This window comes from Paramormyrops kingsleyae, chromosome 10, assembly GCF_048594095.1.
Source record: "Paramormyrops kingsleyae isolate MSU_618 chromosome 10, PKINGS_0.4, whole genome shotgun sequence".
NCBI lineage: Eukaryota > Metazoa > Chordata > Actinopteri > Osteoglossiformes > Mormyridae > Paramormyrops > Paramormyrops kingsleyae.
The window spans coordinates 16,069,192-16,084,020 of record NC_132806.1 but is presented as its reverse complement, the minus strand read 5'-3'; the positions used below and the strand labels follow the sequence as shown (position 1 = coordinate 16,084,020).

At 49.2% G+C, this 14,829-nt stretch overlaps 1 protein-coding gene and 1 long non-coding RNA gene across 2 annotated transcripts; both read left to right on the top strand.

Moving 5' to 3' along the window:
• Positions 1-768: 768 nt before the first annotated feature.
• On the top strand, positions 769-3,979 carry LOC111835240 (probable N-acetyltransferase 16). Its single transcript, XM_072717082.1, has 4 exons — positions 769-1,124; positions 1,377-1,633; positions 1,859-2,083; positions 2,938-3,979. Exons 2-4 carry the CDS (start codon positions 1,445-1,447, stop codon positions 3,508-3,510), a joined length of 987 nt encoding a protein of 328 aa, XP_072573183.1. The 5' UTR covers positions 769-1,124; positions 1,377-1,444; the 3' UTR covers positions 3,511-3,979.
• Positions 3,980-7,243: 3,264 nt separating this feature from the next.
• LOC140593304 (uncharacterized) lies at positions 7,244-14,718 on the top strand. Its single transcript, XR_011993582.1, has 3 exons — positions 7,244-8,125; positions 11,936-11,968; positions 12,078-14,718. It is a non-coding gene; the product is annotated as an uncharacterized lncRNA (long non-coding RNA).
• Positions 14,719-14,829: the final 111 nt, after the last annotated feature.

Genomic DNA, 14,829 nt, shown 5'->3' with positions numbered 1-14,829 from the left:
TTGTTCCTGTCCTCACACAGGAATCTTACCAGTCACTGGCTAGTTACGCAGTGCTGTACTACAGCATGCAATGCATGCACTGTCCATCCTTCACCATACACTGCCACATTACACAGTGCACACACCACCCTGCCCTCTGCCCCTTCTCGTACCAAGCCTTCACTGTCGTTTCTGGTCCCTACGTGGGTGACGGCTTCCCTGCCACCCAGTGCCCCATCGCACAACAACACTCTCATGCTATACAGTGGCGCCACTCAAAATCAGGGACTTTCCCAAGGTCTCGCGCACCCACCTATCATGTAATAGATCACTCAGGTCTCGTCCAGAGACAAATTACTTAGAGCGTACCCTTTCCCTATCACAGGTGGATTCCTGTCTGTGAAAAGGCGAGTCACAGCCCACCGTGAGTGTCAGCACTCCTGGAGGAGGTAGTGGAATTCTGGGGCTCACGGTTTAAGCAGCAAGTTGCTGCAGTTGTTGGGTATACAGTTATAACTAGCATTTTCCCAGCAGCTGAGGGGGCCTCCGACATCACTGTGGGTGAAGGTGTATTCTTTTCCACTTGCCAATATCCATACTGATTTAAATAAGTTGCTTGTTTAAGAAGACAAACACGCAGGCAGCACATTTAGTATTACTGTTTATTATGTTTCGGACAATATTACAAAATATGACCACCATACTGAGGACGTGACTCTAGGTTGAGATGGTGCTGCTGTGCTGTGCACATCTTCGGGCGTTGGCTCTAAACTCTGAATAATTACATTCCTGCCGTGCAGTGTAGCCTTCTGCCAACAGAACCAGGGTTAAACCAGGATTTACAAATTCAGATTTTATCTTAAATATGGAGCGGTCTGATTATTTTTTCCAGAGCTGTATTTTATAAAAAGTTGCCATATTTTTTGAGGGCCACTAGGTGCTGCACTAGGTCACATAAATACTCAAGTACACACACTTAGCCTGAATAATTAACTCAAACTGACCGGGGCAGCAGCGTCACAGTATAAATAGCGTATATGTGTTGAGCCGTGGTTAAAAAACAAAGACAAAGTGAGATTGTAGTTCAGGTTAAAAGAGCATCCTTCATGCGAAGGGGGCAACATCTGGAGAGGCGCAAAGGACGGGTCCAGTATTAAGTTAAAAAGCTGTTTTATAGATTCTTTATTGTGGGACCTTTGGGGTTTAAAGTATAGCTTCGGATAAATCGGCCAGTTTTAAGTTAGCTGAGGAAATCAAGGTACAGTTAAATTCCTTTGGTTTTATATTACTTTAAAATAAACACATGCCAAAGTAGCGCCAATGTTGTTTGCCTCATAAAAATCACATCTGAACTTGAATCGTTGCTTGTGTTCTCTATTTTAACGTCTTGATTACAGCAATACACTGAAGATTCAAAGACGTGTGGATTTATCTTATAAACAAAGAAAATCTCCGCTTGTAAGCAATGAAGGGAGGCAAAATAGGCGAAAGCGGCGGGCTGACCTTCTGGCTGGCATCCCCGGGAGATTACGATGACGTGGTGGCCATTTCAGACGGCATATACGAAGGCAACGATTACCTGCCTCACCGCTATCACAGCTGGATGACGGAGCCACACAGGGTGGTGATTCTGGCCAAGAGAGATGGAAAGCTGGTAAGAGGACTCTGTAGTGGGCAAGGTGTCAGCCAGCATTAAGAAGCAAGAAGAAGTGAGATGCAGGATTGTTTGGAGAGAATCTATGTTACCTGTGGAGTTTGTAGGGCACCAGGTTTGATACTGGGGGGTAGCAGCTCATTACAACATTATACTGGAAATTTTACAGTGAGCATGTTCTTGCCGATGATGATTATGATGATAATGGTGGTGACGTTCTCTCAGGTGGGACTGGAGTCCGGGCTGATTGTTGATGGGGGCAGTACGGTGGTCCTGGAGGGGCTGCGTGTCTGTCCCAGCGAGCGTGGCCAGGGCTTGGCTGGGGTCATTACCAGTTTCACAGATCAGTACATCCACCAGCTTTACCCCAATGTCAAGATGAAGAGGTGGGCTTGGGGAAAAGACCCAGGACCTAAGAAGCTGGCCAAGTACTCACTGTTGACAAAGCGGGTGAGTGGGGGCGGATGTTAATATGCCTCGATTTTGCTTATTCTAGTTGAATTTTGCAGCTGTAAATCATATTATGGAGGAACGTGTAAGCCTACAGTAGATTTTGCTATTTAACAATATTATCGATAATAGATGGTAATGGACAAGTAATCTGTCGATGTCACTGAGGAACCGGCGATTATAGATTTGTTGGGGAAGTAGGCATAACCTACACACAAAACAAGATGACAGAAGGATTTATGATGCTACTTTGAGTTCCGCTTTGTAGCCATGTTTCCAATGCAGTTAAAAATGGTTAACTCCTCGATGATTTCTAAAAGAGTCTTAGAAATTTGTGTTGAATTCATTTATCTACTTTAGACCAGTGTTTCTCAAACTATGGTACCACACACTGACAGCTTCTTTGCCGCTAGTTAATACAGAACATACTATCTGCTGAGGTGGTACATGGTGTAAAAAGTTTGAGAACCACCTCCCCGCTGTTGGCTATTTTTAATGCAGCGGTTTCGTAGATTATCCTTAAATAATTCATGTTTTTCTTCGCCTAAAAAATGTAATTTGTCTGCTTCGTGCTGCTTGCCTGCTTGTCTATGTGATTGTGTTTTCGGTGTGGGTGTTGGACGACTAGCTTGTTGTTTATCTCGATTTTTTTTTTAATTAAAATATCTCACTATTATAATCCTAGTGTAGATAAGAAAAAAATATCAAACATAAATCAGTTCTGCTAAAAGTGTCTCTTGAGGTGTTTCACTCTCCTTTAATCAATTTTCCCTGTTCCTGGTACTCCTTTTCCTTTTCCCCCTTTCATCCACTCATGCTCCTTTGCTCTTCTGCATCACCTTTCTGTGCTCCAGGCCATCCTCTCACTTCAGATTGAGGCAGAGGCATTTGATGCCTATCTCTCCACCTTAAGGGCTAAACTGGAACATGAAACAGGGACAGGAAGCCTGGAGCAGGAGTCCAGACTTGTGGTCATGGAAGAGGAGCAGCTGAGGCACATTCTGCTGGATCCCGGTGTTTCCTCTCAAATCGAGCTGCCTGGTGATGTGATTATTCAGGACTGGAAGCCCTTGAAGCTGGTGGAAAGCAACTTTGAGGTGCTGCGGAGACGGAACCTCACATGGTTGGCCGATAGCTTGGAGCAGCCGACCTTCCTCAGCCTGCACACCCCCCCTTACCCCATCCCTTATAAGGGAGGGTCCTTCCGCTTCAGTATTGACCTGTTTGGCACCAAAGCAGATCTTGCCTGCAGGGCCTTGCTGGCCCACATGGAGATGGTGAGGGGTGAGATTCAAGGCTTGGTTCTTATGCACATATACATGCATCAGTCATTGTGGGGGAGACTGCGGGCATTTTGTGAGTGCTCTGTGGGGGTGAAGCTGTATGACGGCTACAGGGAACAGCTGTTGTTAGAGCACAAGCTCTGATTACATGGCTGGGGGAATGTGCAAGAGCATATGTTTAACATTGCTTAGAAATGTATTGCACACAGATAAGAAACTTAAGAAGTTCATCAAAAGTTAAATTAGGAGATATGCAGTACAGTGTAGAAGTCTTAGGAAGTCAAAGAAAATGTTGAAAGCTATTTGTCTGGGTAGTAAGTGTAGATTTGCTCTGAAGAAACACAATTTAACATTAAAAGATATGTAAATTAACAGTAGCATTAACAAGAGGTTCCTGATATCTTGGATGGCTAGATGAACACCACTCCAGTTCCCAAACCTCTCCTCAGGCACCCCAGTTATTCTATGTGTATACAAAAAATTAGGATGAGGGGACGTGATTCTTTAATGAGCTGTATTGGATTCCAGCAGTGATCATGCAGTTTACACCCAGTATTGTCATCAGTCTGGAACAACTAGGTATATGAGTCCATTCCCAATCCAAACGGTAGCTTAGTGTCACGCCCCGCTCCGTCCGCTCCCGATGTGTGCCACGCCCACCTCATTACCTCCTGTTTCGCCCTAAGTGTTCCCACCTGTAGCTCGTTCTCTGTTACCTAGTCTTGTGTATTTAGTCCGAGTCTCAGTCTGTATTCCCCAGATCTGTCATTGTGTAGTGTCCTTTGATGTTCCCGCCTGTACGTCTGCCTGCCATTAAACCCCGTTACCCTTACTACCTGGCTACGCTCGCCTGCTTCCTGCTTGCCCAACCCGCGAGCGTGACAGAATGACAGATCTCTCCGAAAGCACGAAGCAGCAGTCCGAGCACCACCGGCTCGGACTGCTGCAAACTTTCGTGTATTGGCAATCCCAGCCAGAGGTCCTGGAGGACCCGGTAGCCATGGAGCTGGCTAGCCGGGGCCGGGACCTGCTTCAAGAGGAGCGCCCGCCCGGACAGCATTACCCGCTGACGAAAGCCCGGAAATGCCTCCGTCGGCTACAGCGCCGGCTCACCGAGCGAGGAGAGGAAGAGCAGGAGGCGACTCCCACGCTCTACCTGGGAGCCTGCACTCTCCTCCCCGCCTGGGATGACACCGCCACTACCAGCCTGGCCCGCCTCCATCCGGAGAAGCCACCTCCGATGGAGGCGTACTATTACCGGCTGGAGCGTCTGGGCGTCGGAGGTATCCGCGCCGTAAGAGACGCTATTCCCCGGGTCCCGAGAGCCCTTAAAGGGAAGGCGCCTGCGCGCTCGGCACCCCTCCTGCCGCCTCCGGACCTGCATGGTCCGGACCCTACTGCAGCTGCCGCCGCTCTGCCTGCGGCACCGCCTGCTGTAGCATCCGCCGCTCTGCCCGCGGCACCGCTTGCTGCTGATGCCGCCGCTCTGCCCGCGGCACCGCCTGCTGCTGCGGTTGCTGTCGCCGATCTGCTCACGGCTGCACTGCCTGCCGCTGCCGCCTCTCTGCCCGCGGCACCGCCTGCCGCAGCTGCCGCCGATCCGCCCGCGGCTGCGCTGCCTGCTACCTCCGCCGATCCGCCCGCGGCTGCGCTGCCTGCTACCTCCGCCGATCCGCCCGCGGCTGCGCTGCCTGCTGCCGCCGCCGATCTGCCCGCGGCTGCACTGCCTGCTGCCGCCGCCGATCCGCCTGCAGCACCCCTTTGCCCGCCTGTCCAGCCCGACTCGCCTGTCCAGCCCGACTCGCCTGTCCAGCCCGACTCGCCTGTCCAGCCCGACTCGCCTGTCCTGCTTGACCCGCCTGGCTTGCCTGCAGTCCCGGTTGCTGGCCGCGTGGAGGCTGCGCCCGCCGAGGCGCCCCCTGCTGGCTGCGTGGAGGCTGCGCCCGCCGAGGCGCCCCCTGCTGGCTGCGTGGAGGCTGCGTCCGCCGAGGCGCCCCCTGCTGGCCGCGTGGAGGCTGCGTCCGCCGAGGCGCCCCCTGCTGGCCGCGTGGAGGCTGCGTCCGCCGAGGCGCTCCCCGCTGGCCGCGTGGTGGAGGTGCCCGCCAAGGCGCCCCCTGCTGACCACGAGACGGCGGCGCTCGTCTTGCCCGTCCTGCCGGCACCTGAACCGCCCGTTTTGCCGGTCCTGCCGGCACCTGAACTACCTGTGTTGCCTGTCCTGCCGGCACCTGAACTACCTGTGTTGCCTGTCCTGCCGGCACCTGAACTACCTGTGTTGCCTGTCCTGCCGGCATCTGAACTACCTGTTTTGCCTGTCCTGCCGGCACCTGAACGGCCTGAGGTGGCCACAGTTACGCCCCCTGCTGGCCGTGTGATGGCGGCGCCCGCCGTGGCACTCCCTCCCGGTCGCGTGCTGGCGGCGCCCGCCAAGGCGCCCCCTGCTGACCGGACACCCGAGGCGCCCGCCCAAGCGGCCTCTGCTGGACTCATGCCCGCGGCCCTGCCTGAGGCCGCCGTTCCGGTCCCGCCCGCGGCCCCGCCTGAGGCCGCCGTTCCGGTCCCGCCCGCGGCCCCGCCTGAGGCCGCCGTTCCGGTCCCGCCCGCGGCCCCGCCTGAGGCCGCCGTTCCGGTCCCGCCCGCGGCCCCGCCTGAGGCCGCCGTTCCGGTCCTACCCGCGGCTCGGGATGCCCCGCCTGCGGCCACGCCCGCGGCTCTGGCTGCCCCGCCTGCGGCCACGCCCGCGGCTCTGACTGCCACGCCTGTTGCCTCATTAGAGGTCATGACTCCCTCGCCCTTACCCCAGCAAGGCCGACGCCCCCCAGGACCCCGCCTGTCAGTGTCCCGTAAGGGACGGGGACACAGGCGTCGGGCCCGGGTCCCGCCCGCCCTGCCCCCTGGCTCGCCCGTTCGGCCCCTGGCTGTGGCTCGGTGGCTGCCTGCGGGTCCTGCGCCTCGGGGTCGGCGGTCGCCGCCGGGTCCCCCCCTGGTCCCTGGGTGCCGGTCCTCGGTCCCGCCTCCGGCTCCCGGTCGGCCGCCTCCGGGCCCCCCTGCTCCGGCTTGGCGTCGGACGGCGCCTTCGCCGGCTGCGGCTGCGCCTCCGCCTGCCGCGGCTTCCCCCTCCTGCCTGCCTTCCCTGGTGTTCCCTCCTGCTCCCTCCTGGTCCCCTCCGTCACTCCCTCGTCCCGTCCCCTTGGTCCCTGGGTGGTCCCCTCCTGCTCCCTTCTCCCTCTCCCCTGCGGCCCCTCCGGCCGCTGCCCGTCGCCCGCCTGGGCCTTTTCGTGCTCCCCTTGTTCCTCCTCCCTTTCCGTTCGTCCCGCCTGTTTCTCCTTCTGGTCCCTTTGTCCCTCCTTTTGGCACCCCTGGCCCTTTCGTGTCGCCTGTGGGTGTTCCCCCTGTGTCTCCCTTCTGGGTCTGTCTCTCCGCCTTCCCTGTTCTCTGTCAGGTCCTGTCCTTCGTTTCGTCCCTGTTCGTCTTTTGCGTCTCCGTCCTGTTCCCTGGGTTTGGTTGACGTTCTGTTTTGTCTTTCAGGTCCTGTTCCCTCGTCCCGTCCGTCGCCTCCTCCCTGGCGCGCCCGGTGTGCGCGCCTTTGGGGGGGGGTTATGTCACGCCCCGCTCCGTCCGCTCCCGATGTGTGCCACGCCCACCTCATTACCTCCTGTTTCGCCCTAAGTGTTCCCACCTGTAGCTCGTTCTCTGTTACCTAGTCTTGTGTATTTAGTCCGAGTCTCAGTCTGTATTCCCCAGATCTGTCATTGTGTAGTGTCCTTTGATGTTCCCGCCTGTACGTCTGCCTGCCATTAAACCCCGTTACCCTTACTACCTGGCTACGCTCGCCTGCTTCCTGCTTGCCCAACCCGCGAGCGTGACACTTAGAGTACATACAAATAATATTACCCTTCAAGAAAATAAATGACATATAAAAAAAAAATACACGCATAGTAACTTAGCCTGGTTACATAAAGGATAATGGCGATACCTTGTGGTTAAATAACAGTGCTATATCCTCCTGAGACCCGACCTATTCATTTATGTCCATTGTAGTGGACATTGTATTTTTCCATTTATTTTTTCACTGATGTGAAACGTATTTATTCTTGTTGTGCACTGAAGAGGACATGCTGTGAAATTAAAATAAGAATAAATTAGAAAAAATCTAAATTGTAAGATGTCTTATTTCCTCCAAAGACAAATAACCTACAATTGAAGGACACTGTTTTACTTGGGTCTCAGGAGGATATAATCGCATCCGCATACAGACGGTTTTTCCTTGCATCGGACGCTGCTAATAAAATTATTCTTAACCGTATGAAAGACAATGCTGTTTAACTTTACCAAATGGAATGGGGGCTTCTCAATACTAACGTAACACATCCTCCAGCCTGGTACGTGTACTCATTGTTATATAATTAACCATAACTCCATCATGCTCTTTACGCAGGGAATGGGCTAACTTACAGGATATAACATAACTTTTCCCCATTTAGTCAATACTGGATATATTGCGGGTTGGATCACCCAAAGGAAAAGGGGGAAGTGGGAATAGGGAATATTAGCAATAACGAAGCAAGCCAAACTGTAAGCAGAACGTGGGCACTCGACCCCTTTCATGCGATACTGCAAGGTTAACTCGCAATGTGCGTACGCGACTTACAGTGACGCACGCGACGTGGCTGAGTGTAGTATAGCCAGTGGCAGAAGTTTTATGCAGGTTGGTCTCTATTTCACTCCGTTCCTATTGAAGGAGCTGGTTTGTCTTCAGGTGAGCATTATTACTTCCGGTGGTGCACTCGAGGAATGGATGGCAAGGGCAGGGACAAAGATTGAGATAAAAGCGGGAATAAGGAATTGTTCGGAGTCCGGTTGGGAAGAGGGAGGGAGAGAGTTCATTCGAACACAGAGTCGAGCGTTTTGCGAGTTGGATGAGAGTACTGTAGTTCATTCGCACTGCAGGCGAAACTTTCACCCTCTACAGCCAGCCCAATACGTGAAACGAGGGAGGAATTTTAGTCACACTGACTGGTGTATTGCGTTTGGGTGTATCTTTACGGATGGATGGTAAGCATTTGTGGATTGTTTGTTAAATGACATTCAATTTTTTGCGTGATATTGGAATAATTTGTTGAGCTGTATTGTAACCAAGCGACATCGCTTTATTCCTAGCCGTAATTTGGAGCTGCAGCAATAGGATATATTACGGCGTTGCATGTACGTGATATGTCATAGAGCTGACGTAGTACGCAATAAAAGGGGACATTTTAAAACGCTTAATGTGAAAAGGCTTAATGTAACTTAATGTACCAAAACAACCACCAAAAATCACCAAATTTGTCACACATATATCTGGTCATAAAGACTTTTACTTGACAAAAAATCAAAACCGACATTCTAAAACGCTTAATGTGAAAAAGCTTAACGTAACTTAATGTACCAAAACAGCCACCAAAAATCACCAAATTTGTCACACATATATCTGGTCATAAAGACTTTTACCTGACAAAAAATCAAAACCGACATTCTAAAACGCTTAATGTGAAAAAGCTTAACGTAACTTAATGTACCAAAACAGCCACTAAAATAAAAAATCACCAAATTTCTCTCACATGTACTGTATCTGATCATAAAGACTTTCACCTGACAAAAAAATCAAAACCGAAATGCTAGGAATATGGACTTTATCTTACGTTAAGCGTTTTCCTCTCCATTGATGCCCATTATAAGGAAAAGGCTTAATGTAAAATTTGGTGATTTTTGGTGGCTGTTTTAGTACATTAAGTCACGTTAAGCCTTTTCCTGAAAAAGTACACACGGTAAATAGAGTGCAGACATGCCACGTCGGTGCCCAGCATACAAAGATGAATGTTCACTTTGTGGCCTGAAAGGACACTGGGCACGATGCTGCAGAAGTAGCAAGTGGAGAAAACAGCAATACAACAGTAAAGGAAGTAAGCTCCACCCATGACAAATAAAACGCTAAAAACATCAGGCACCCAGAAACAGCCACAGCCAACAGTGCGATTCCTAAATCGAGTGGTACAGTGTGCCGGAGGCACTGAAAAATTAGTTCAGAAAGTCACACAGTGCCTGAAATAAATAAGAAGTGGTCAGATATTAAAGTGTGGTAGGAAAATTATAGATCAAATTCTCTGTTAACTCTAGTTGAGCCACTTAGAATAAAACTCCAGACCTCTCAGTTGGTCAGCAAAGCAAAGTTATCTCTTTTATTTGAGCAATACAGCAAAGCGCTCTAGCACCAGGAACCCAGTACCCCAAGCACAAAGAGCAACCAGCTGATCAACCATAATTCTCTTTTTTTTTTCCCCTGTCGTGTCCGGCAGTTTAGCGAGCAGGATGTTAGTCTGGGTGCTTTATTGTGCCAAGTGCAGCTTCGGATTAAGCTCCTCTTGTTACTTGAGATATACTATTTATTCATCGTTTTAGATAACTGAATTAACTGAAATAGGAGAGATAAAGAGAGGAAGAGAGGAGGGAGAGAAAGAGGAGAGGGGAAAAGAGAGAGAGAGAGAAGAGAAGAAAGAGAAAAAGGGGGGGTCAGACAGAGAGAGAAAAACAGGGAGAGAAAAATAATACAAAAACCATAATTCTCAATTCCAGATAAGAACTTCCAAGTCCTGGTTGGTCACAAAACACCAACAAACTGAGCTCAAACATATACAGTATCAGATACAATTATCCTGCTCTATTGGTTCACCTTGGTAGCAAGGTAAAATCCACCCATTTTGCTCAATTTACCAAAACATGTTTCCACTGCTAGGCTCCGACTTGATATATGGATATAGATATTGATTATATTGACATTGATTCACTGTAAATACAAGGTTAACATACACTCACCTAAAGGATTATTAGGAACACCTGTTCAATTGCTCATTAATGCAATTATCTAATCAACCAATCACATGGCAGTTGCTTCAATGCATTTAGGGGTGTGGTCCTGGTCAAGACAATCTCCTGAACTCCAAACTGAGTGTCAGAATGGGAAAGAAAGGTGATTTAAGCAATTTTGAGCGTGGCATGGTTGTTAGTGCCAGACGGGCTGGTCTGAGTATTTCACAATCTGCTCAGTTACTGGGATTTTCACGCACAACCATTTCTAGGGTTTACAAAGAATGGTGTGCAAAGGGAAAAACATCCAGTATGCGGCAGTCCTGTGGGTGAAAATGCAGTGTTGATGCTAGAGGTCAAAGGAGAATGGGCCGACTGATTCAAGCTGATAGAAGAGCAACTTTGACTGAAATAACCACTCGTTACAACCGAGGTATGCAGCAAAGCATTTGTGAAGCCACAACATGCACAACCTTGAGGCGGATGGGCTACAACAGCAGAAGAAACCACCGGGTACCACTCATCTCCACTACAAATAGGAAAAAGAGGCTACAATTCGCACGAGCTCACCAAAATTGGACAGTTGAAGACTGGAAAAATGTTGTCTGGTCTGATGAGTCTCGATTTCTGTTGAGACATTCAAATGGTAGAGTCAGAATTTGGCGTAAACATAATGAGAACATGGATCCATCATGCCTTGTTACCACTGTGCAGGCTGCTGGTGGTGGTGTAATGGTGTGGGGGATGTTTTCTTGGCACACTTTAGGCCCCTTAGTGCCAATTGGGCATCGTTTAAATGCCACGGCCTACCTGAGCATTGTTTCTGACCATGTCCATCCCTTTATGACCACCATGTACCCATCCTCTGATGGCTACTTCCAGCAGGATAATGCACCATGTCACAAAGCTCGAATCATTTCAAATTGGTTTCTTGAACATGACAATGAGTTCACTGTACGAAAATGGCCCCCACAGTCACCAGATCTCAACCCAATAGAGCATCTTTGGGATGTGGCGGAACGGGAGCTTCGTTCCATGGATGTGCATCCCACAAATCTCCATCAACTGCAAGATGCTATCCTATCAATATGGGCCAACATTTCTAAAGAATGCTTTCAGCACCTTGTTGAATCAATGCCACGTAGAATTAAGGCAGTTCTGAAGGCAAAAGGGGGTCAAACACCATATTAGTATGGTGTTCCTAATAATCCTTTAGGTGAGTGTATAATTAATATGATTAACATTACATCTACTTATACATTTCTACTACCGCATAACATATTGCATATGGCTTACTGCGACTACTTTGTAACTACAAACTACTTTATAACTACAGCTCTTTGTGCACTAGTTGGGGCAGCTTTGAATCCCTTCCCGCACGCAGTTTCTCCCCCTTTTCTCCGCTGTCTGTCTCTCCAAGGTCTAATCTCTCTTCAATGTCTGTGGAACCAATCGCATGTAGCTATCATGAGGCGAGGACACAGAATATTCCCAACAGTCTCTTCTTGCCTGAGGTCTAAGACATAACAGACCCAATTTACCTCACCTCCCGGGCCTACCGATGTCAACTTTTCTTTCCACAAAAGTCAATATGAAAAGGCGAGTCGCAGCCCACCGTGAGTGTCAACACTCCTGGAGGAGGTAGTGGAATTCCGGGACTCACAGTTTAAGCAGCGAGTTGCTGCAGTTGCTGGGTATACAGTTATAACTAGCATTTTCCCAGCAGGTGAGGGGGCCTCCGACATCACTGTGGGAGAAGGTGAGTTTTTTTCCACTTACCATTATCCATACTGATTTAAATAAGTTGTTTGTTTAATAAGACAAACAAGCAGGCAGCAGATGTGGTATTACTGTTTATTCTGTTTCAGACAGTATTAAAAAAGATGACCACTGTGCCGAGGACGTGACTCTAGGCGGTGATGGTGCTGCCGTGCCGAGCACATCTTCAGGCACTGTCTGCGCACACTCCCTTTATAGAAATGTGTGCACAGTTGATCGCTCTAATTACATTTGGAAAACCCGACATTGCTACGAATTGTGCTTTGATGTTTGTTTGTTCGACCACAGTGTAAGGAAATCTTATATATCTGATTGCAAGTGGATAATACCATCCCATTCAACTGCCATGGCGCGATGATGACTGAGAAATTCCTGGAATCTGGAAAGACCTGTCAGAGCCCCCAACTGTACTCCAGTCCCCGTGGTTGTGCAAGTGTAAGACCAAAGCAGAAGCAGATGTCTTCTGGCACTGGCACCTGGCTAAGTCAGGGGTTCCTAAACATGGTCCTAGGTCCATGGTCTGTGTTTGCCTCCGCAGCGGTCCCCAAGGCTGTTGTCACCTAGGTACCCACCTCATCTTTCCTTGTTGTCACCATCCCAAAGGGAAGGGTCTCGGGTTTACCCCTTCAGGGAACACGAAGGGGGACTCTCTGGACCTACCTCTGAGCCATGAATATTGAGCTCTGGTCTCTGCTCATGGTTTTGTTTTCTACCGTCCCATGTCCTGGAATGGACAGTGGGATAAGTCAGGGTCTCTAGGATGGACAGGCTGGTTCTCCATCTCCTGTTGGGGAAGACGGGGTCACAGAGTTCAGGCCATCCGCCCTGGTCCAGTTACCATGTCACCTCGATGCTCTGGTCCCTCTGGTTCCTCCAGTACCCATCCTGGAGCCCTCTCATCGGCCTCCAGCACTCATCTTTCAGTCCCGTCGTCGGCCTCCAGTTCCCTTCCTTCCATTCCAAGGTGTCACCAGACCCAGCTCCTGCTCTAGTTGTGCCGCTGCTTAGCCTAGCCTCTCATACACCTAGGCCCGTGGCGGTCCACTCTCCTTGTCCCTCTGTGTCTCACCCCGGTCTGTTAAACCTCTAGTGTCTCTTCAACCCCAGTCTGTTACTACTAAGTCCCTTCCTCCTCTGGTCCCAAGCCTGCTGCCCCCAAGCCAGTTCCCCTATTCCTTTCTGGTCCCCACATGTTTCAGATCCTGTCCCTTCGTGTTCTGCCCCCAAGATAGTTGTCCCTGGTTCTGTCCCTCAGTCTTCGTGTCTAGTCCCCAAGACATTTGTTCCTGGTCTACAAGTTTTGTTCCCTTTTGTGTTCATGCATCTGGTGGCCCTATCCCAGGTCCTCCTATTCTCCCTAGTGGTCCTCACTCCCTTGTTCTACCTTCTGGCTCGGTCTGTTCAGTTCCCTGGTTCCCGCAAGGTTTTTCCCTCCTTCTCTTGTTTTGTGTGTCGTCACGAATAGCTGTAACGGCAACGAAGTGATTGACTCTTTATAAAAAACCTGGACCGCTGTGATTGGATGCACTAATGTTCATTAGGTCTCCTTGTTTGAACTTTCTTATTCACTTTCATTTAATAAATTAAGGATTTATTTTCCAGGTCCAGGTTGACCCTAGCCATAGCTAAGCCAGCCACTGAAGGGTTTAATCAAAGTCCAGTAAAAAAAGAACACAAAGATTACAGCATGTTACTTTATTATATTACTGGTTGTTCTATTACTTTGTAAGACAGAAATCCTAGCTTGTGTGGCCTCCTGTAATAGTAATGGTAATTAGAAAACCACCCTGCCCTCACTCCCTACTGAGACCTAAAGGCAAGGTGCTATTCAATGCAAATCAGTTACCAAAGGCTGCCACAAGATAGTATGATCAAGGAACTGAGTCATTCATCACCATCTTCTGGTTCCTGTGCTTTTATCTCGGGGCTCCTGTTGGCTGTGATCAAACATGATCTATTGCAGCACTTCTCAAAGTCCGGACTCCGGTCCGGATCCGGACCCGGAGGGAATTCAATCCGGACCCGCCATCATTTTCGTATTTCAACAGCAGTAATTTAAGGGATTAAAAGTCTGGATTTCCTACTTTGATAAACGCATGTCAGAATCAATTGTTTAGTGTTTTATGTCTTTTTGGAGATGGTCCGAAATTAAAGCGAAGGCGAGATATTTAAAGTTTTCCTCCGTGATTCAGTTGCCATGACATCCAGTGAGTGTATACTTTTGACGTAATCGGGCGCGAGCCGCGCAACGCGACACTTCACCGCAGTAAGCGCTTGAATGGTTGTGGAGGATGTCATTGTCCAGAAAAAGAAAAGTTGACGAAGAAAATAGAGTTTTCAAAGATGATTGGACAGAGAGGTATGCGTTCATTTTGCCCCAATCCAACACGAAGCCATTCTGTTTGATTTGTAACGAGACAGTTGGAGTTGTGAAGAGTGGGAATGTCAAACGGCATTATTTTGCCACTTTTGCACTTGTTATTCATGTATTTTGAATGCAAAAGGCACCTTATTTTTTCATAAAATGAATGTTGATTTGTTATACATGTTTATTAAAAACAAGTTTTGTAATTACCAATAGTTCCGGACCTTTGTCATTGATGAAAATTCAGATTTGGACCTTTGAATGTACACTTTGAGAACCCCTGATCTATTGTATTAAACTCCGTGAAAAGGCTGGTATCACACCCACAATTTAGGATAAGAAGGCTGAGAAGACTGGGCATAACAACATCGTCTGCACCAGAAAACATTATCTGGAAATAAACTTCTTCCTCCAAAAGAAAGTGTCTCTGGTCTGGTTCATTGCTTAAGGCTGAAACAACGGAATCTATTACAAAA

What these genes read in the sequence shown, in the direction of transcription:
- LOC111835240 (XM_072717082.1), top strand. Translation starts at nt 1,445, where the DNA reads ATGAAGGGAGGCAAAATAGGCGAAAGCGGCGGGCTGACCTTCTGGCTG. An exon ending in CCAAGAGAGATGGAAAGCTG is followed by an intron (nt 1,634 to 1,858) that starts GTAAGAGGACTC and finishes ACGTTCTCTCAG; the next exon opens with GTGGGACTGGAGTCCGGGCT. An exon ending in ACTCACTGTTGACAAAGCGG is followed by an intron (nt 2,084 to 2,937) that starts GTGAGTGGGGGC and finishes TCTGTGCTCCAG; the next exon opens with GCCATCCTCTCACTTCAGAT.